The sequence below is a fragment of the Spea bombifrons genome, chromosome 2 (genome assembly GCF_027358695.1).
Source record: "Spea bombifrons isolate aSpeBom1 chromosome 2, aSpeBom1.2.pri, whole genome shotgun sequence".
NCBI classification, from domain to species: domain Eukaryota; kingdom Metazoa; phylum Chordata; class Amphibia; order Anura; family Pelobatidae; genus Spea; species Spea bombifrons.
In genome coordinates this window covers 83,687,475-83,711,320 of record NC_071088.1, presented here as the reverse complement: position 1 = coordinate 83,711,320, position 23,846 = coordinate 83,687,475, and the positions used below count along the sequence as shown (strand labels likewise).

The following is a 23,846-nucleotide window of genomic DNA, read 5'->3' as shown; positions in this document are numbered from 1 at the left end:
TGTGAGGTGTCTCAGACCACGTGTGCGCTCCATATAGGTAATATAAATGTCACTAGATACAGGTTAAGTGTTTGATCACCGAGAGACAAAAATTCTGTTCACAGTGTGAGCCTTTGTCAAGGAAGTTAGCATTAAATATCTAATCACCTACATTACACTTCAACGGGATGACAACTATTCTTCCTACATGTATTTATAGCACCTAATAGAAAGTTCTACTAAAATGAATAGGTGACTGATGAACAAGATGAGAAGGATGGATGATCAATCTAATCTCGGCTTATACAGCTGGAGTGCAGCATCACTTGGTAGCTGTGGATAATTGGTTCTGGTTTATACACTAACACAGGGCAAACTGTTACTAAATTAGAGCAGCTGAAATGGAGATGCAAATTCCTGCCGTTCCACCATCTATGTAATGCCCTCAGCATCTCAAAACCTTATCTGCATATTGGGTTATGTTGGCGTTCTTTAATTCACAATATTGTTTTTCTCTAGCTTATTTCTCTAACTTTAGAAATGTACTCTTGGTGTTCAGGAGTGTTTTCATGCTTGAGTATTCTACCAAATCTTGACAGGCAAGATTACTTTTCCAAGTCTAATCCATAGCTACTGGACTAATCAGAAACCCAGTCTTGAATGAAAATATACCAGCGTGTGTCGTTTCTAGCATCAATAAGAAAAGTAAACCTATATGCACAATGCATAATCATTCTATATGTGTATAAAATTAAGAATATATATTAATGTACAATAACAAAAAACAACATACCTGCAAAACAAAATCATACAAATTGCTAGTCATAGGAAATAACATTTGTTTTGCTGGCCGCAGCTGGGCTCTTTAGAATCTACAATCGCTTTGTAAAAACGCAGGCTTACGCTGTGCGTAGACATGTTGTTCGTTGAATTATTTTAATTTGAAACATGAGAGGGTTTCTGTTCCCAGCTTCGCTCTATTGTGCACAGTGTCTGGGAAGATGAATAATTACACTCCTGGTAATTTCAGTGCTATATTATATATGTACCTGGGAGCTTTGGGTCACGGGAGCAGTGCTGCGATAGGCCCCGCACCTGCTCACTTTCCCTCCAACCACAGTATTTTCCTACGTGCGGGCCTAGCACCCAACGCAATGTCAGCGCATCCCAAAAAAAGGGGCTCCCGGTAGCTGGAGCCTGGATGTTTAGTGTTCTATGGAGACCACTGCTCACCAGACTTCTCCGGACAGTAGATGGCTGATGGCACTGCTGGCCATCTTCTGCTTGTAAACTATAGTAAGCAAGATGAACCTTTAATCTGCTGCACTAACTTTCCTTGGCTGACCACTGTGTCTATGGTCCTAAACATTGCCCGTTTCTTTGTGCTTCTTCAAAAAAGCTTAGGTACAATACCTGGAAGTCTCTGTCTTGCCCTGTCTCTCTGTCCAGCAGAGACCTTGCTGATGCAGTATAACCACCTAGTGTCCTGTGGCGTTGTCACACTTGTCATATTGTATGACTTTTGACATTAAAGCAGCCTCACCTTGTTAGTGAGCTTGGCTGTTCCTCACCCAGTTTTATTCCTCATACACAGCTGTGTTTCAGTTAATGATTTGGTTTCAACCTACATATTAAATTGATGAGCATTAGCACTTGTTTGGTATAATTGTTTAATCGTAGCCCTAATTATACGTCTATAAAATCCCTCACTTTGTGCAAGTGGGGTGCTAGAAGATTTTTTTTTAAAAGCAAAATATGCAATTACTTTACAGCATTTTTGATACCTACCTAAGATTCCCACCCCCAACATTTCAGGTGACCACATTTGAACACTTGTGTTGGGGGTTTGGTAATAGGCGGGGGAGGGATTGGTGCTGAAAGTGGATGGGGCCAGCCATCACAGGGTGGAAAGGGAAAAGGGCTACATAGAGAGTTGACTAGGAGAAAATCTTGTGGGAAGGCCCTTTCTTCAGACAGCAATGAGGCTAATGTTTTAATGGATTTTCTCGAACAGGAATCAGTTTAATCTGACCTTGTATATAAAATCTGTGACATTCTTTTAATGCAGAACACTTTTGTAAATCTTCCATGTGTCCTAGTATATAAAGAACATATGTACGTATAAAAATCAGGTGCAAAGTTTAAATGAATCTGCATGTACTCTATAGATTACTGAGAGTTATTAATGAATTATGAAGGTACGCCCACAGTGTGCGTTTGTTCTAGATGAGTTTGTTGACCCTGTATAATGCATAGTTAAATCAAAAAGTTTTCTTTAAAAACATCTAACTCACTGAACACTCCTCTTGCTGGAGCAGCCCTCTCTATAAAGACACCTTAATAACCCTTTTGTCACCAATATGATGCTTTCGATAAGGAGAAGAAAAAAAATTCTCTGAGTGGAAAACTAGCCTGGAAGAATAAAAGTTCTTTCATAACAGAGGAGTATATTTTTTTTTACTATTTTAACTGTCCAGTCTGAAACAAAATCAGCAAATAAGTTATATCACAAAAAGCACACATTACAAGATAAACGAGAAAAATCAGTGTGAACGCGGCATTCATTTTCATATTGCACTTGTGTCTATAATGAAATAAGCTTTGTCTCAATTGAACTGCATCTTTTTTTCTTTGCTGTGTTCAATATTTATTGTCTAATCACATTCCCCATATTGCAAGTTAATGGTGTCACTTTATCCCAAGGTTGGAGGGGCAGACCCTCTACGGATGCTTTCTCACTATGAGAAGCTGCAATCAGGCGGCGGGGCTCTTGTCACAGCCTTTACAAAAGGATTTCCACTCAAGTGGCTCATCTTTAATCATTATAAAAGCACAGAGGTTTAATCCATTTTTGATGTAAGCGCTAATAGCTTTGTGTCCTTGAAGTTCAAAGTGGTCTTCGTGCATGTCGCTAATTAGCCAAGCAAAGCAGCCATCCAGCTCCCTCTCGTGTTTCTAATTAGATCCTCAGCAACAAACAAATGTCTAAGCTCGCGGAGGCTCTTCTGTGTAGCATTCTAAAACCTACTGTGTTTGACTGGTACAGCCACTGATTGAGGTCCACTTAACACTCAGGGAAGTACATACATATATAACTTAAAGTGCTCTGCCAAAGTTAAACACATTATTATATAAAAATGTGAAAAAACTGGATTTTCCCTAGTTTCTATGTGTCCTATACTAGCTGCCTTCATTTCCTATGTGTCCTATCATTTTTGGACTGTAGAGACTCTAAGTTAGACTGATATTCGCGGAAACCCCAGAGGTTTGGATTAGGCCAGATAAATGTAAAATGCACAAAAGTACAAAGTAAGAACACAGCTATGCCTCTCTCAAAGGGAAGTGTGAAGAGTCGTCATGCACTTGCTACATGAAACTTTGAGGGGAGACCTCCTTCTGAAGCAAAGTTGTTGTGTTTCAGAGAATGTAAGTGTTCTCTATAATGCCTGCTGCATGACAGAGCTTTGACAGGGTAAATATTAAATGAAGAGACTGGCGGGAGTGACTGCTTGCCACAGAGTAATAAAACTGGAGATATCCTGCCAGGGGGTAGACACATTTGCATTCATTGTTTACTATGTAGCCTGGACAGATCTTTTATTAATATTAATGAATAGCCAGGAACAAAGGGCTCCTTTATTTTTAGCCAACTCTAATTGTGTAATAATTACTCATCTACAAAACAAATGAGCCAATCTCGGGAGCCATGGAAACCAAAGCTAAGGGCTCTCACAGTAATACATTAACTAGCTATCATTTCTGTTAATTTCAGGCTGGAGCCTTTTCATGCAGAGACTGAAAGCGAGGAAGGAAAACAATGCAGGCCTTTCGTATACCCAATGAGATTATGAGTATGTTTTGTCATAGCAGTGCACCCAACGGACCTATAATATTCTCCTTAAAGACTAATGGAATGTTATTTGTCCAGATCAATTAAAGATAATAATTGGGGAACACTTGGTTAATTAAAAGATTGAGAGTCATGTTTAGAGACTACACGGCCACGCGACAAAGGAGCATAATGTACAGAATGGCAGTTCTGTTGCATCTAAAGTATGGCTGTAGTCAGCTCAGTAATAAATAACGCATTTTATGTGGGATCCTCAGAACAAACCTAGATGGTTTATACAAGAAGTGTGAAAGTGAGGTCATGTGGCAAGTGTATGTGATGAGCCAGTGTGTCCTCGAGCCCAATGTCTTATTTGGCCCAGCTTGCCAAAAGTGAAGGCATGCAAGTTGGCTCAAACGCCTCCTCCACTTTATTATTTTGGTCCTCACACTCATCCTTACAAACTTTACTTGTTGGGTCTGGCTTGGCTCACATAGTGCTCCACAAACCGAGTCCACTCCACCACCATCACACCCACACCTGATGTGTAATATAGCAAATGACAGCCATAAGGAAGACTTTCATGACTAGAACTTTATATTTAGATTATTTTTTTGCGAGTATAAAGTACACAGACCAGGGAGGGTGTCCTTGGTGTCCGATGTCATTTAACAGTGGCACACAAACATAAAATGGCCAGCTGTGCTTATTACTCATATTGCTATATCTGTTTAAACTAATTAAAAAGGAAGAAACCAGTGGGGCTACAATAAACAACATTTAAACAGAATACTAATTGTAGCTGGATAACTATCTGTTCCGTGTCCTGGGAATCCCTGCCATCTCTGTCAATTATAGTAAAGTAACAACTTATAGAATATTTCCTGATTGCCTACTGAAATCTTTTAGTCTTACAGTTTTAGAAAATATTACATAGTTTAAAGAGGAGGGCTTCACATCTTTTGTCTTTGTTTCATTATTTCAGAATTATATATAACATCTTATTCCAGAGTGCTGCAGAATCTGTTCAGCACTGCATAAATAAAAGTTAATGATAAAATTGGAATACGATAAAAGTAAAAACAAGTCCCAAATTTGTAGCAAAGCTGAAAGCAAAATCCATAACCATTGCCTGGATATTGAATCTTAAAGTAACATCGTTGAGCACACCTCTTTGAGAATCACCATAAAGACAGTTAACTATCTGCTTACAAACGAGTGTAAAGCACCTGTAATAAGCCTGTTCCCACAATAAGTACGTCTCTATCCTACCGCTGGGGACAGTGAAATTTTCTTCTCTCACTGCTTGGCACCACAGTTTATCGAAGCCCATCCTGTCCTTAATCCTCATATCAGGTTCTGACACCAATTACATTCCAGATGCTTTAACAAGGGCACTGCATAGCTCCCATTGCTAAATTATTGATTGAGCAGATATATTTTATCCAGTCGACAGCTCAAGCAAATGCTGTGAAAAGCACCTAAAACTGAGGTCAGTCTGACAGTGCAGGAGGTGATCAGAGATTCAGCAATACTACTGAATGTTTTATGATGTTTGAGTCAGATTAAATCCCTGGAGGATTTGAAGAATACTTCCTATCTAAACAGTGTCCACGCATGAAGCAAACTGGAGAGAGCACTACCATGCCAGGCCAGCTTCCAGTAACCCTTCCTTTCTTTGAGCAGTTGCCTTCAAACAAAGTAGCTCTCGACTTTGTAGAGGAGGCAAAATGTTAATGCAAAATGAACTCTGAATGGGATTGAAAAGGAGTCAGCCGCTTCCTAGCTTTCAGTTGTGTGCAACCTGAGCATTTAATAAGAGCAAGTACCATTAAAATAAGGGCCTGTCTTTTAACACACTGTTTAAACAACACCACATTTTAAAGAAATGTTTTCGCTCCCCATAACCAGAACCACCTTCACCCATGGTCTGTACCATGGGACCCACTCTCAATGCTCTCAATGTGTCTGGCTAAGTGTGTCTCACCCCAGTGTACATGGACATCCCTCTCTGCTGTGCTACGATATGGTCAAAGGGACAATAAATTCCTCCTACTCACAGCGATAAGAACACAAGAGTCAATTTCCTATATATAAAAAAATTATCAATACACTGTACAAATACCAGTAATGAGTCCATCAGATGTGAATTTTGAAAGGAACTATTTATTTAACAAGGAAGTTACCTCTGTGAACGCATCAGCTTAGTATATTGATCAATGTGTTTGATATGCATTTCCTGCTTCTGCTCCTTTTGCTACCAACCAAGCGTGAAGATCACAATGTTCCGAAATGCAAGTATACACAGAACGGACATTGCTTTTAGTGTTGAAACAGGCATTTGTTTCTGACATTTAACAATAGTTAGCTTCCTAGTGGATAGCTTTATAGCTGATCCCATCGTGAGTTTCATAAATTAACTCTTTGGGGGTTTTTTCCCTATTTTTCCCTATATTCTTAGCTATGAATCCATTCATAGTACATAGTATTTGAAACTTTGTATATTTTCCAATAGCTATATGTGTGTGTCATTACAATTAAATATACAGGTGAGCTTAAAAATATTTCAATGGCTTTGAATAGTCAAATTAATGTGCTGTGAAGTCATCTCTAACAGATACATCACTAGTAGGAGATGATATGATAATATAAAAAACATATTGCTTCTTTAACCAGGAACACATTAAACAAAAGCATTGCATTGTGATACAAGTCACCCTAGAACTACTAATTCGCTACTCCTTACCCTTCTTTGGTAAGCAAAGGAGGGTTTTAATACCATTTCTCACATAAATCATACCAAGGCAAGCAATGAAAAGAATAACTTGGTCAGTTGGTTATTGATATCAGATTATACATATGTGCATTATCTATAAAAAGTGACTCTGGTTTAATTTTAATGCAAGATTAGGACCACGGAAACCAGTAAAATGGTTCAACCAGGAGGCAAATTTCTGAACCAGATTCTCTTTTCAGACAGTCCTACAGAGTATTCTTGTAGGACTCAAACTGAAGATATGGCGATACTAAAGTACTAAAAGAAAATAACCGCTCATCCGGTGCAATAGTCTAACTAATGGCACACAGAAAACCCATGCCTCACTACACAGCTTGTAATAAAGCAATAACAACAGTCACAAGCCTGAAGTGGTTGATCTGCAGAGAAACAAAGCTTTAAGCCACAATATTCAGGTTAACAGCTATAAGAAATCCCTTACTGTTCTACTGTACTATTCAACTGCTTAATTTAAAGGGTGAGTCTATTCACTAAAGGGAGAGTTGTCAGGTGAGCTGTGGTTTTAACTTCTTGACTTTACTACATATGTGATGTCAAGGACTTATGTGAAGAAAAAGCCTGGCTAGACCTGTATAACTTATAATGCATAATTAAATCAGTCTCCTTACCCACGTATTTATGCATTATATAAGGCAAGCACAGTATTTCCTGCTGGAGGAGTAAGCAACCCAGTGCTGGCCATTCATAATGAATAGTAATGTGAGCGTGTCGAAACTCTCTTGATAACTTTCCATTTAGTGAATACACCCCATTTCGTCATCCCCAACGTGCACTGTACCAATGACAGCGAGTCACAGCGATCACTGGGGTCAGTTTCTTTGTTGGGGTATTAGCTACGCACACGGGAAGAGCCAATCATCTGTGCCCTTTCTTAACGCAAGGCTGGCTCATACACAAACAGCGCAAGTATTTTACTTCATCAAGGAGTCATTTTATCAGATCATTTAACAAAAAGGACAAGGCTACTGATCAATTTACTTTTAATTTGAAAATAAGACTACGTGCCATCTCTTTTGTTTACCTTATACATTGTTTCATATAATTAATGCGATGCAGAACTTATCTGTCAGCTGTCCCTGTGCTGCTGACTGTGCTACTGTGTGTCACATACTTTTAACTCTAAACGAGTATGAGGAAAACACTCTTCCACGGGTATCTATCTTCATTGGCTCGCTCTGTGATGGAAAACACTATGTGGTAGCATTCGGTGTTCATTAAAATGATGGCTATAGAGAGGCTGAAGCATACTGGAAATTTACTTTTTCTGCAATTCCAATTTGTGGTGGGGGTTTTTCCCCCACTTACCACACAATTAAGCCCTTGGGTTCCAGAGGTCAAAACAAAATATGGCGCTAACATGCAGCTTCTGGAACCCAAAGGGTGTAGCAACAGTGTGAATGATCAGTAAACCGTAATATTTAAATGTCGTTCAGCTAAATTGTATTCACAAATGAATTTGTCATAGGGGTAGGACAGAGTTCAAAGACGTTTCCTTTCTGCACTTGTTAGTTTGCGGCAACTATGTGGCAAATATGACACTTGGTCGACAATATAACCCAAACCATGGCATGCCCTTGCTTTATAAAACGAGCCAAGTCAAGAACGAAGAGTTAGCAGGGCTCAGAGTTCACCTCCGCCACAGAATCACAGCTATTGGCAAATTGACGAATACACCGCAATTATGCTTCATTTGTCCTGTTAAACTGGTGACAAATGGACTCCACGAAATGAACCATTGCACCGCTGCTCGATATTCGTGACAACGTTATATCAAGTCGTTGATTAAAAAAAAAAACACGAATAACAACATTTTCTATGTCTGACAAAACTCCACTTACTATAGTGCATGCACCAAGTGAGGTCCCAAACAGTCTACGCACAAGCAGGGGATGTGCGATGCTATGCAGGGAAGGGGAGAGTGCTGCTTCTAACGTCTGTTACTACTCATATCACTAAAGGCAAAGCTCAATTACACACCAAACGACAAACGTGAACGGACAGTAAGGAGGAACGAAAACTTATGCTGCTTAACGAACTGACACGGACAGCATCGTAAGACCTCTTTTTGTTTGTCTGAACAAGCAAAAAACATGCAACCAGCTGGTACTAACATGAAGCTGGAGATGGAGAGAGGGTTAATAGGTGTGCACGAACCTTCCTGCTGAGAGCGCTCAGGAGAGAGTTTGAGAGGAGGTGTGCGGGTCCGAGTGTAAGAGAGGCTGGAAACAATGCCTCAGAGACACTCTCTCTCACAGCAGCCTCAAACAAGCAAGAGAAAAACAACAGAGACGTAACTGCTCACCATCAAGCTTAGGAAGCTCATCGTTACTTGGCTATGCAGGCCAGCAAGTAGAAAGGGCAGCATGGGGGTCTGCAAATGCATGGCGTGTATACATATTTTTTTTCACTTATTTAAAAATTTTTAAGGCGGTAGGTGTAATAGAAAAGTGAAAAATAGCATGAAGCTATAGGGAATATTTTTAAATTGCCACAAAATATTTAAAGGAGAACAGGCCTTCGATTATGGCATTTGAAACAGCAAGGGCACTTTTAAAGTGAAGAGTGTCTGCTGTCTTGTATGGTTTTCCTGCAAATGTTGTCTAATGTTGCCACAAAATGAGGCAGTTTTTTTTGTATAGCATAATTGTTTGCTCCGTGCAGTCTTAAAAAGCTACACGTTACAGGAAGACTTAGGTTAATTCAAAGTGCTCATTAATACCCCATTGCTCTTTGTACCTGCGAAACCCCAAGGGCTGGCGTTAAAACAAATGTTAAAGTAAACCTTTATTAAGCACAAGATTTATTTAAAAAAAAAAAAAACATTTCAAGGACAGGTAAAATATAGTGAATAAAAATGAAAAAAAAAATGAATAGGGAAAAATAAATCCATAAGCATAACATTAGAAGACCAGCAATGAAATTCTTTGTAAGGTTCCCACTCCTACGGCTCAGCCAAAACAATAATGTACAATGTTATCCAATAAACATCACAGAAGATGAGGTAGTATTGCATATATCTGGGGAATACTGAAATGAGAATCCTTTGCAGCCTCCAAGCAGTGCTAGTTTGCATGGAACGGAGTTTGGGGGGTTAAATTGGACACCTATATGCCTTTCAGCAATAGCAGTTATGGGTGATGGTATATACCAATGTGCTGTATGTATTACAGAAAACAGCAGAGTACCTAAATAGGCGCCTATGTGTGTGTATGTATTTCAATCTGCCTCATGACCTTGCCCTATGGTATATTAATACCCTTTAAAGCCATAGAACAATAATTGTTACAGATGAGAACTACAGCTCATTGGCATTTGTTCAACTAGGTTATGTGTGTAATGCATGTTCAATACAGGGCTTGTTCAGTACAGTGGTTGTATACGTCTCTTACACTAGAAGACACGGAAATTACTGAGGTTTTGACATTATTTTAAAATTAGTGTCATATTAGCAGAGTTTGTATGGATGACAGAGAACAGCTCACAGCTAAACAAGATAATCGCATTAGTTAAATAACTTTGCAAGGCGAGGGAAAGCCAAAAAAACAGGGAGAAGAGAAGAATTTGTCTTGATTACTGAAAAACGGTAAAATATTGGCATAGATTCAAATGTGAAATATGTATTGATGTCTTCATTACCCAGAAAGGCTTTACAAGGCAGGTAGACAGTGCTGATCACCAGCAGTATAAGCCGCTGTGGCAGCTGTACAGATAATAGGGGCATCATTAAAAACTCTGCTTTTACTTGTCCAACACTGGCTCATCAAAGGGAAAATTAAGCATGTATCCCTTTACATACTCAGAGAGATACAAAAATTATTCTTTTCTTTTAGTCTCTTTGGTTCTCATATGATGGAGAGATTCATAACACAGTAAATGGTATAATACTTCACAATGGGTTGCATTTCAAAAGAGAAGTCCTTTTTATTGCCTACCAAGTGTAAGGGCTGAGACAAAAGGTAAACATATAATGCATCCACTGATCTGTGTTACACAGGGTTGGGCTATGTGTGGTCCTTGCACCTGTGGTTAAATGACAACTCCTATGATGCACTGCAGGCAAGGAGGTTTTATTGAGCAGCTGTGGTTTAGCAGAATCTTGCGGACACGTATGTTGGCCAACGCTGGCTTAAAACATCTGAAAGGCTGGAAAATGCAACTGCTACATAGAATATCCCCAACTAAATAATGTGCCACTTTTATAATACGCAGTCCCCCAAACCACTTCACAATCCCTCCTACCTGATCCTCTTGCTGCTGCCACCGCTGCTGCCGCTACTGGTCCATAGGCTGCTGCTGCAGGAAAACCTAGCCAGGGAGAGAAGCAGAAAGACCTTTGAACAACATTAGTTCGGTTAAAAAGCCCTTCTATTTTTTCAGATAAACACATTTCTGATAAGCTGTGCCCACAGCAAAACAGGGTGCTGTTTGTTTTATTGAGACTATTTAATGCAAACCAGTAACGTTTAGCCATTTGCAACTCCATCTGGGGTTTATAGTAACTGTATAATTAATCTACGCTAGGCAGCAACTGGAGACTGTACATCAGCAAACTGACTGCATATATAGCGGCCTTCTCAGAAACAAAAAGGCGTCAAGAAATGATTTGCAAAAGAGGCGTAAAAACTGCTCTGCTTCAATCAGGGCTTAATTTACTTTCCTGACAACCTCTGTACAAAAGCGCATGGCATACAGAGAATATGGGTAGGGCATAAACAAAAAGGATAAAGAGTCAATATTTAAGAGAAAAACAGTGTAGGGCTTCTACATGGGTCAACAGGATCACCATCATTTCCCGTGACTCCCTAAAGCTAATGACACTACTCCCACGTATGTTTCGCCTTATGGAGAACCAGAGCCTGGTTATAACTAGCCATTCTCTAGTGATCAACCTACATTAGCAATGGGGCCAAAATGCATCACGGGAAATATGCACACAAAAACATAAGCCTGGGTACAAGAACATCTGAGGAAATGGCTCTGAATAACTACAATACAAATACAAATATTTATTTTATTAATGCTGGTGGAAATGTGTTACATGTTAGTTTTTTGATGATTTGCAGGTAAAGGGCATGCTTGCAGATTTAAAGGATATTTTATTTAAAAAAAACAAACTGCCAAAACAGTAGCAATATCTGGGGATGTTCCACATACTGAATAATGGAAGGCAGCTGCAGAGAAAGCCATGCCTTGAACACTAATCTAGGTGTATGGAGCTTGGATAAAATAAACCGAGCCTGGCTCAAATTCTCATTCTGTTCTTTGTTACAAGAAAAGAATGCAGAAAAAAACACAAAACATACATACAAAACAAAATCCAAAATTGTACTAAACAGTGCCATACATATTGTTTCCTTTATAGAAGCACCAAGACAAAGAAGGAATTAAGTGTGCACAAAAACAGCCTTCATATGAATTTCCTTTTTTGCACATTCTTGGTCTACATCTCATCTACATCCCATAAAAGGTCTATACTATTGGTATTGAATAGATAGCTTGGCCTTGAATTTGGGACAGTATGAGACAAGCCAAGAAGTTAAAACATTTACTATAGATAAAAGCGGTGGGTTATCTATGAAGAACGGAATTTTACAGTGGATTTTTCCCTATGGGAAATCTAGACATTTATCTTCAATATGCATGCAAGTGACACACAGAAAGACAGTGAATAACTAAAAAATAAACAAAAATAAAACTATATAACTTATTCTAGCTGTACTATTGGAACAAAAAAATCACAACAACTAATCTACAGTCTCTAAACTACTAGAAATCAATTAAAGACATACTTGCATTTAAATATGGTAAAAGTGCTGTTAACAGAGAAAAAAATATCTATGTCAATACAAACACAAAAAATGGCAAGCTGCATGAAAGAAGTAGCAGTTATTAAATGTTTATGTACAGAATTCCTAGTTCAACACCAATATCATATTAATTCCACTTAATAACAAAACACTGGTATTAAACAGGTGGACTCGGGTTTCACAAGGAACGAACTAAGGGTTCTACAGCTCCAAAAAAATCCAGAAATGTGTATGGAACCAGCTGAAAATGTGTTTATAAAGTATGTTTATAAAACACATTCTCCGTAAGGACCTACCCCTAACCAGACCCCCTTTTGCAAAGGTTTTCCATCTTTGGCCCTTTAGGGGTATGAATTAGTGGTGGTAAGCAAGGAGGAAGCAGATGACAGGCCTGCTAAGGAGTAAAGAAAGTTCTTCATGCATTATAAGACCAACTCATCCCTGAAACAGTTCCTAAAACGTACTACTTAAAACGGTTTTACTTACATCCCAGAGCCAAAATTGGTACAATCAGTAGGAAAAAAACACATACCGGTATTATAGTGATAGCTGTGAAGCACTATGGCTGATTATATAGCAATTTATTACATTAACACACCAAACTCAATATGTTTTTAATACTATCTAGCTCTCTTTTTTAGGCATATTATACCATATTACAGGTATAATATGCCTGGGGAAGAGACCTATAGATAGGCTGAAAAGGTTGCACTCTATTATACTTCAGTTAGACACCAAAGGCTTCATTCTTACCAATTTATTTATTGGATTAGTATTCAGGTTGAAAGACAAGCTTAAAAGTACAAGATAGCATAGTGACAAATCCAGGGGAAATTCAGAGCATATTTCAACTGTGGTTATGTTCATAGGAATGATTAATAGTCCAATTTAACTCTGATTGTCTAGGTGTCAAACAAGAGGAGGAACGAGAGGATTAGAGATAAGAAAAAGAGAAAACAAAAAAAGAGAGGAAAACAAAAAAGACAAGATTAAAAAAAAGAAAAAAAAAAAGAGAGAGAGAGCGAGAGAGAAAGGGAGTCCACCTCTCCATCCACACAGATCAGGCTGAACATTATGAGGGTGACGGTTACAGGAAGGATTAAACCCGCAGCCCCCTTTTGTGTGTCTGGTCATCCTCAGCTTAGATGTTCAAAAGCAGGCGGTAGGATGAGTCAGACTGACTTGAACGCAGTTCCACTCCCTACTGGTAGCAAGGGAGTAACTGGAATTAATGAGCTATGTTAATGCAGCAAATAACCATCTGTTGTATTTAAAGAGTTTATACTCAAAGATTTAATGAGGGACAAACATAAGAGGATTCATTTTGGATCGCATCTCACCACCGTATTATGGTTATGAACTCGCTAAGCTTCCCCTAGTCTGTAACAATGGGCAGAACAGCATATTACTTTATGGAAAAGAACATTTGTCATCGTGTATTGAAGAAAGAGACGCTGGAAGGGAAGAACTGGAATTCATTCATTTGCGTTTGCAAATTGTTGTCAGAATTTTGTAGCTCAATTTTAAAGCAACAGATCTGCCTAAATGTATTTTGACAGGATCATTCTTTTCATTTGAAGGGGGAGCTCCCACCATTTTTTATTAGTAAAAATTAAAAACATTTTTTCAAAAACATTGTAATGTTTTCTCTCTTAAAACATTTTGTATAATATACATACCTGGGAACGCTCCTGGTTTCACCCAGAGACTCCGGGCTTCTGACCATTTCTCCGGGTGAAGGAGGAAGTACTCCTGATCACCGCTGACAATGATTTGCAAGCAAGGCCGGACTGGCCTACCGGGAAAGCCGCCCCTGCAGTGGCCAGCCATCCAGTTATAGGTATGGCCGCGCAAAGAGATTTGAGCCGACTAAGACACAGACCTCCTATTAAAACTCCCACTGCCAATCTGCGCCACACCACAGATTTAGAGACAGACACCAGGCTCAGAGCAGAGAACAGGGAGGTGAGGGGAGAAATAGGTGCGCATGAATATGAATGGGGTCATGCTAAGGGAAGGGTATGAAGATGATGCGGAAATAATGCTTGGTGGGTATGGAGACAATGAAAGGTTTTGTGGGGGGTATGATGATAGAGGGGAGTAACTGTGGTGCAAAATAGGGTAATAAGGGTAAGGGATGGAAACGATGGTGAAAGGAATATGGTGATTATAATGGGTGGGTACGAATATAGTGGTTGGGGATAATGATTGTGAGGGGGATAGGAATTAACCATATGGGTGGGTATGATGATGGACTGGGACTGCGCTACACTTACACATACATACACACATACACATACATACACTTACACATACATACACACACATAACCCTTCATATAGTGATCAATATTGTTGATTGTTTTATTACATACATGAAGTATGCGGCAATGACAGACATTTATTTTGCGGGGGGCCTCAGGGTAAGCCATTCATTAAAGTTCCCAGGTATAAAATATGTTTTTAGACAGATGCATATTAGCCATTTCTATGCGTTGGTTTATTATTACTGTTATCTTTTATTTATATAGAGCCAACAATGTATGCAGCAAGATAAGATAAAAACAGGATTTTGCCAGTGCTAACCTACATTACTGTACACAGCACTGGATTTCATGCTCAATGAGAAACATTTTTTAAATAAATCCCAGACTATTTTGGCATGGGGGTGGGGATCTCTGCAGAGTGGTATGGCGTCATTGCTTTTTGCTTGATGTGGATCCACAGGATGGTGTGCAAATGTGACAGACCCATAATCTCCTCAGACTCTGCCCCTACAGGAGAAGGCAATGGGATCACATAAATGCTCGTCCACGCCTGCACAGTATATAGAGAGCAGTAGCTACTGCTAAGGCATGACATGTTTTATCTTTCGTCTTTTTTTTGCATCACCTAACACGGGCTATGTGTAAAAAGTGATTTTGGTACACCGGAATATTCCATTTGTTACTGGTGAAAAGACCATTTTGCAATATAATCCCTTGTTTAGATGTAATAATCAACGTCTTTAGGGTGAAGAGACTGTAAATGGACAAGTACCCCTAAACATGTCAATTTTGTGTGTTAATTTTTATGTTTAATATTAATTTTCATTTCCCCATTTTAGTAATGCTCCAGAATCTGCTGGTACAAAACATAATGTCGCCGAGTGAAAGCTCAGCCTCAAAGTAGCCCAGCATTAGTAGTTTTGTGAGCTTCAGTGGCCATTCTCTTGCTCATGTTCTACAAGTTAGCAGAGGGAAAGGAAGTGTGTAAAAGATCTATATCCAAGTCAAATAGAAGTCCAACTATAACAACTAGAAATCAAACTTTGAACCTAAAGAGTTGCTAAGCTTTATAAAAGGAGAGTAGATTAATTGTGTAGTTAATCTATGTGATTTTTAAAGTTCCTGTGAGATCCAAACTCTTTTAGATTCATTGCTCCTCTTATATAATTAGCATTCCGCTTCTTGTCTTAATCATAAAAGCCTGCCTCAGCTTTTTGGAAGAAACTAGTAGCCTAATAGATCCGTTTCAGAGATGTGCCAGGTACACTTTCCACTTTCTAGCAATGGGCTAACCACACCTTGGTCTTTAACGTACCGACTGGTGTAGCTATAAAATGTAGGCAGGGTATCTAAAAATAACATATCTATGACCTTGGAGGAGGTCACAAACTACCTGTGGGACATAGTCAATGGTTCATGAAACTGCCAGGAGGACAAGAGTGTAAACAGAATAGAACTGATAAGGTTGAGCCTAGAGGCAAATCAACAGAGGTCAACAGAAGATGAACGGGATGTAGCATCAGACACTGAAGGACTGATTAGAAAGATTGGAACAGGACCAGGGAAGAGTTTTGTTACCAATATTCCGGAGATTGTTGAATTTGTCAGCATAGAGTCTGATCAATACTGCTGAAAGTGAAACAAAGATTGCCAATGATAAAGAGATTGTGGTGTCCTTGGGACTTTGCCATTTGGAGGTCATTTGTTTTGCAAACAATGTCTGTAGTGTATTCTCTGCTAATTACTCATTACAAAACCGTAGCTTTATACATTAACACATGACCCAGAATATCTAAATAAAATACAGTTTCAATAACAAAAGGCCAATTTATTGTGTTTATATTCCTAATATTGCTTGTTTTTATTTTCTCATTCTCTCATTTGCTGTGTATATATTGAGAAATATATGTATAAATCTTGATGGGATGCATTTACTCTAATTGTATGTATTTAAGTATACATAAACACACACACACAAATTCTTAAATTGATGCTTGATGAGCCTGAAGATGAAGGAGAAAGCAATGTTTTTTTCCCCAAGATGTATCCATGTCAAAATGGGGAAGAAATGCATGCTTTTACTATTTTGTTTAATTAATGTTGTGGAATATGAAAAACGTGTAAGGTACGGACTCCAGCAAACAATCCTATTTTCATTTAGATGTGTTAGTATTAAGCTAAATGATGTTTGGGGTCTTTTTCAAGATAATTTCTCTTCCTTGTAAGGGGCTCCAGCAACATCCAGCTTTATATAAAATGAAAAACACTCCGGGATTCCCTGGCAGATTATAAAATAAACTTCATTTGTTACACCTCTGAAGGTGCGAGGTGGGGCATCCTGGTGCCATGTGTTGTCTAGATAAAAGCACGCACTCGGCCATCCACGTGATGTAAAAGAAAACATGATTCATCAGTCCAGGCCACCTTCTTTCATTGCTCTGTGGTCCAGTTCTTATGCTCACGTGCCCATTGTAAGCGCTTTTGGCAGTGGACAAGAGTCAGCACGGGCACCCTGACTGGTCTGCGGCTACACATCCCCATACCAGCATTAACTTTTTCAGCAATTTCAGCTACAGTAGCATGTCTGTTGGATTTGACCACACGGACCAGCCTTCGACCCCCACGTGCATCAATGAGCCTTGGCCGCCTATGACCCTGTCCCTAGTTCACCATTTTTCCTTCCTTGGACCACATTTTACCACAGCAGACCGGGAACACCCCACAAGAGCTGCTCTGACCCAGTTGTCTAGCCATCACAATTTGGCCCTTATCAAATTCGCTCAGATCCTTATGCTTGCCCATTTTTCCTGCTTCTACCACATCAACTTTGAGGACAAAATGTTCACATGCTGCGTAATAAATCACATCCAATGTCAGTGTTACACACTTTACCTGTCAGTGGTCATAATACACACACACACAATGATTTCATTACTACTTTAGTGGCTCTCGTTTAATAAATTAAGAATTCTTGTTTTGGAGGAACAACATATCTAAAAATTTACTTTGGCTTCCTGCGAGTAATTTTGTTTCCTTTTAATACGTAAATTATTTCTTTTAAGTCTTAGAGGAAATGAACTGTGAAGGTGGTCAATTAAGGAGGGAAACTAATGCTTTGTGATTACTAACAGAATATTAATGTTTTATTGGTAATCCAAACAGCATAAAATGACAAATTGCTAGGTTGGTAACCATGCAAAGTGATGGTTAAGTCTGAATATCTGATGTGTAGTAAATGAAACCCCAGTTTCTGCAGGCTACAACTCCCACCAACAAGAGGTTGCCTTTCATTGTCTGTGATACCACACATCCAGACATATTTAATAATGCAACCTTGGTGCATAGTACTTAATCACAGTTAATCCAATGTTGTGTTGAATTTTGCGCAAACAAGTTTTAGCCCATCTCTTTGGTCTACAATCCTTGACATCTTGATTATCGTTGACAATTCCACAATCCACCCAACATTGGTGTCATACTTGAATTTGCACTCTTACATCCCACATATCCAGTCACTCACCAAATCCTGCCAACTTCACTTGAGAAACATCCCTGAATCTGTTCTTTTCTCAAAAACCAAAATAACAATGCATTCACTTGTAATCTCCTGCTTTTCCCTGCTGTAAGACTAATTTTGCTTTCTCACTGCTATTTGTCTCCTGCCCCACTGCCGGTCACTCCATTGGCTCCCTATACCCTCCAGAATGAAGTTCAAACTTCCGATCCTTATCTATAGAGCCCTAAACAACTTTGCACCCCCCCTAATATCTCTACTCTCGTGTCCAAATCCTAACCACCCTTTTTTGTTCCTCCCAAGTCTCTCTTCTACCATTATTAGCCCTTTACTCTTACGTAGGATTTTATATGTGTTTTCATTTCTCTTTTATTCCCTGTCCCATTCTGTCAGACTTTCTCCCGCTTCCTCAAATTTCACTAAAAGCCATCTGTTTTAGGAAACGTGCATTGTTCTCTCCTAATACCCTACAAGAAGCCATCCACCATGTACTGACACTGCTTTCGCTACAATTAACTTATCCTCACTCAAGCAGTGCAGGCTTACCATGCAGGGACCTATTCTCCTTCTGTACACATAAGTTTTAGTTCTGCTAATGTTGGAATTTTTAAATTAAATTGGTTAAATATCTTCACTGTTCCTATTATAACAGAGCTACAGAATCAGCCAGCATTATAGAAGCCTAATCTCCACATAGGCTGATTTCTCACTGTATACATGGAATACCCATTTTTTCTAAGAAATGGTAATACCTACAATCCCTATGGGTTTGCTCTTATACAGACTGTTCTAAAACACACAACTTCTGACTTTTCCTATGCATTCTGATAATAAGGGAGCACTAAGGATAAAACGTAGAAGAAAGGCACTAAAAAGGTGACATCATATGAGACTTTTTTTGTATTATGACTGGAGGAATGAATGTAAACTGCATATGAACATCCGTAAGCATTTACCTGATCTGACAGATCCAGCTTCCGTGGGTATAGACAAGCTTATCAGGAAGACAGTATTTGATTTATTTTTGTTCCAAGACACAATCAAATGTTCATTATAGCTCAACGTGCTATAATAAGGAATTCCAGTGCTCTGTATGACAGATGCAAAGTATGCTTCCAAGGTCAAAATGCAAGAAATAACATGGATATAATTAGATGATTGGGGCTCTTAATCAGATTCCTGCTATATAAGCATACATTCACAGTGCAAACACACATCATTCTGACACATCATCATACTTCTGAATGGGTCTTATTGGCCACTCAGAGAAAACAAAATACCTACTAGCTAAAATACAATAGATGACATCATCCACAAACGGCACATAGGTTTTCCAGTTTGTGTGCCACTAGAGTGTTAGTTGATGTGTCTAATCTGTTCCAGGCCATTCTATCAAGAGCACTTACAAACTTCCTGAGTACGATGGGGCTGGATTTACCCTCCTGGAAAACAAAACCACTAATAATACACACAGGCCTTTTGTAAATATACAGCATTTTTCTCCGAGACTGTGTCCAAATGACACACAGCGTGTCGAAAGCGAAGAGTTACGAATCTTGGGAATTTAAAGTAAGTTGGCCAAAAACCGGCAGCATGTTTGCTGAAATTAGAAACACGCTCATGCTCTTACCATGATTTACCTTTTTACCGAATACAGTCACTATGTAAAGTTTTTTGTATTTAGTCACTGGAAAAAGTCTGAATAAGTAGACAGGTGGGGTCTGTTGTTTTGATAAAATGTATAAAAATAGAAGAGAAACAAAATTAAATCATTTCTATTTTTCCAAGCCATGGCATTGACCTTTATCCTCCCCTATGGCACTATTTAGATTTGCACCTTCATTTGTGATACCAACACTCCACCTGGTACAACATAGCCGTGTATGAGCAGCTGCTACTGTTATTGCCATGATCCAAATATATGATGCCATGGAGAAAAAAAAAACAAAAAACAAATGCACAAAGTTGTCATCACTAACACAAGGCAGCATATGTTTTTGTTTCCTGGAACCAAAGGAGGAGTGACTAAACTCTCTATATTGATTTGATATGCCTAGACTCGAGTTAGTTTATACTCCAAGTCTCCAGTTTCACTTCTACTCTTGGCATCCAAACTGCTGGAACGATTAACTTATAATCAACTAAGTTTCTCTCTGCTTTACCCTCTGGTTTCTGTCCACAGCATTAGATGGCGACCCCCTCCTCACAGCTAAAACAAAAAGCTACTTCTCACTGCTTATAGTCTTGGAACTACAGTCTTCAACTCAGTTGACCCCCCCTCCTTTTTCTACAAACGCTTCATGCCCACAGCATCCGTGACACAGCTCTTTCCTGGTTCAAACCTTAACTCTCTGTTCGGATCTTTAGTGTCTTGTTCCTCTCCTCTACCGCTATCGGTTGGTGTTGCACAGTGTTCAGTTTTTGGGCCTCTACTGTTCTCTACATCTATACCTCTTCTCCTGGACAGCTCATATCTTCCTTTGGCTTTCAGTACCACCTATATGCAGATGACACGCTAATCTATATCTACTATCTTGATGTTTCACCATCTCTTCTAACCTGCGTCACTGACTGTCTTTCTGGAATTGCATCATGGATGGCGTTGTATTACCTGAAGCTTAACATCTCAAGGACGGCGCTTATGCTTATCCCACTATCCCCTCCATCCACAACTCCTGGCATCTCTATCACTGTTGACAATGCTACCATGCAACCGACTGACCAAGATCCCTGCCTTAGTGTCACACTTGACTCTACTGCATCCCCTACATTCAGTCCCTGACCAAATCCTGCCACCTTCACCAGAAAAATATCTCCTGAATTCACCCATTCCTCACACAAGGAACTACCAACATATTAATCCACTCCCTTGTCATATGCTACCTGGATTATTGAAACTCTCTACTAACTGGTCTTCCCCTCTCCCACCTTTCATCGCTCCAATCCATCCTCAACACTGCAGCTAGAGTAATCTTTCATTATGCATTACACAGTTTACCCTTCAAAATAAATGGTGACGTAAGGGAGTTGAAGCCACAACTCTCTTTAGTCAATAAAACCCCCTGTGAAGTGGGTATTGCGGGCATTTACATTTTTTGTGGACCTCAGCCCTAATCCTGTGAAAAGCAGTCAACGGACAGTTAGGATAAATTTAAACTTAGCTGTTAATATGCGATACAATAAATGCCATACTGTAGGTATCGCAATCTGGTTGGGGCCATACAAAAACCTGGTGGGCCTTACCCTGCCCTTATGCTGTAAACCCTTGGTATAAGGTACTATACTCCACAAAAAACTGTATTATTTGGTTACTATACAGAATACCCATTAATACAAATAGGGGAAATCGGTATAGCATTTTCTTCAGAAAAAATATGTTGGTTCATGACTTAAAGAAAGAGCTATTCCACTTACACGCACACACTATTATTGTATTTTAACATTATTTCTTTTTGACCGGCTAGAAACCCTTAACCTTTTGCTTTACAAGGTTATACTGCAGAAATATTTACTTCTGGGAATAGAAATAAATGGCAAGGAAAGCAATATTAGACCTGCATTTAAACTAAATAGTAATGGCAAACTGTAATCATTACATAGTGTGTTATGAAATGATGTCTCATAAAAAAGTGGGAAAGTGAGCTGTTAACCCACCATGCCTGGAAGGTCCGCACAGTGTAGGAAAGGGCTCAGCGACACTGAAAACCTATGAAAGCTTCATTCACACAAGATAATTCCTTGGAGTAGCGAACATCGCCCAGAAAACTACTCTGCAGTTTTATTTCTTTATCGAAAAATGAGATAACCAAAATGTCAGTATGATTCAAAACTAGCATCATAGGAGTCGTATATATCCTATCTATGTAGACATCATTCAGTGATATTCTTCAACAGAAAGTGTATGACAATAGGCAGCCCTAACATGACAAAACTCATTTAGAAGGGTTTTGGATTGATGTGCAAAAGAAAAAGTGCGTTTATTCACAATGCAATACATATTTAGTAAATGCTCAGATCTATTACTGGTTACAATAATAACGTACGCTATTAAAGAAATATAAGAATGATACCCTGCTGCATGGAAAAATGATCTAATAGAACCTGATTTCACAATCCTAAGGTTTATTCACAAAGCTTTCTTTTGCTTTTGGAACAGGGTCAACATTTGCCAATAGCCACCTTGGTATAAATTTGTATACAACCTTTTGCTTCTGTAAGTCCAAATTGTTACGTGATGCACTGCTTGCTATGTCCTGTTTAGCAATTGTACATCATAGCAGAATATGACAGCGCTATATAAGTCAATATCGCTTGATTAAACTAATTTGATTAACTTGATTTAGTCAATGAGAATGAAGCCGCTTTGCTTTTACTTACGAGAGAACACAGTTCTTTCCATAGGAACAAATCAGTCGTATTAACATTTCTAGCACCTGCATGCTTGTCTATGGTTACTTATCGTGACAGCAACACAAAGCTGTTTCCTTTGTCTTTAAATTGTGTTCTGTGGAGCTTATTAAAATCTATTTCACCAGGTTAGAAAATTAGCGACTCACGGCACACCATGCATGAAGTGACTTCATTTAACACCTAACTGGTTTGAACCCGGCGTTCCTCTCCGCAGTCAACAGAATATAAAGAAGTATGCTGCAGATACGCTGGAGTTTAACGAAAGAAACCTTTCAGTGAAAAACACAGTACCGATGCCACCGGCTCAGGCATATGCCCGTCTACAGTCAGATGCTATTACAATCAATATTCCTCCTGCTGGAACGATTAGCGGCTGACAACTACTAATTACAAAATTGGCACTTTCCTTTTCAGGGTGATGCTGCCATTCTTCACTTCTAGTTTGGTGGTGCGTTTTTTTTGGTTTTTTTTGGAAGATCCATCATGAAAGTATATATAACCCAGTAATAACCCAGTTACGAGATTCTACTGTGTTAAGGTGTCCTTGGTATGACTGATAATGACCCTTAATTAATAATCAATAAAAATATGTTTTTCCCAAGACAAGCACTATTTAAAAACCAATGTAAACAGCTCAAGGCGCTTTATAGCTAGCGGACTTAACAAATAAAACTGTCATTTTGTCAACATACAGTACACAAATTGAGATGCATGAAGACCTTAACTAAGTGTTGGCTGCCAGCATTTAAGTTAAGTATATGGGAAAGGCATCTTTTGACTTACAATTTTGTTACGATTGTACCCTATGGTAAATCCAACCCACTTGTCACTTTCGGCACTCACTCATATGTTTTATATAGTAATCTTATCTTTGTACAATCCTTTACATTGTCAATGCTGGCAATTTTTCAATGATGGGTGGAGGATCATCAGAAATCAGGACAGTGACTGGGTGAGCTGTGGCAGCATGTATCTTTTGAGCATGGAATCACATATGACATCACACCTAGGCGAACAACTTTCAATGAGCCATAACAGCCTTCCCACTTAAGTCATACGAAACACATGCTTATGTATAGTGCCGCCATGTGAATTTCACCATCTTTACAGAACACAAAGGGTAACGCCGCAGGTTCCATGAATAGACGTAATTGTTTATAGCTGCTGTGTTAAGAAAGAACAGATTACGTATTATCCCCTGAAGGTTTCCATTGTGACGAAGGTTAATATAACAGTTGGAAAAA

At 39.0% G+C, this 23,846-nt stretch overlaps 1 protein-coding gene across 3 annotated transcripts in view; it reads right to left on the bottom strand.

The window, feature by feature from the left end:
- MSI2 (musashi RNA binding protein 2) overlaps window positions 1–23,846 on the bottom strand; it is a 272,035-nt gene that overhangs the window by 17,188 nt on the left and 231,001 nt on the right. For all 3 annotated transcript variants that reach the window (XM_053454977.1, XM_053454976.1, XM_053454978.1), the window contains exon 11: window positions 10,845–10,910. In XM_053454977.1, coding sequence (XP_053310952.1) covers window positions 10,845–10,910 — 66 coding nt within the window. The remainder of the gene's footprint in view (window positions 1–10,844; window positions 10,911–23,846) is intronic.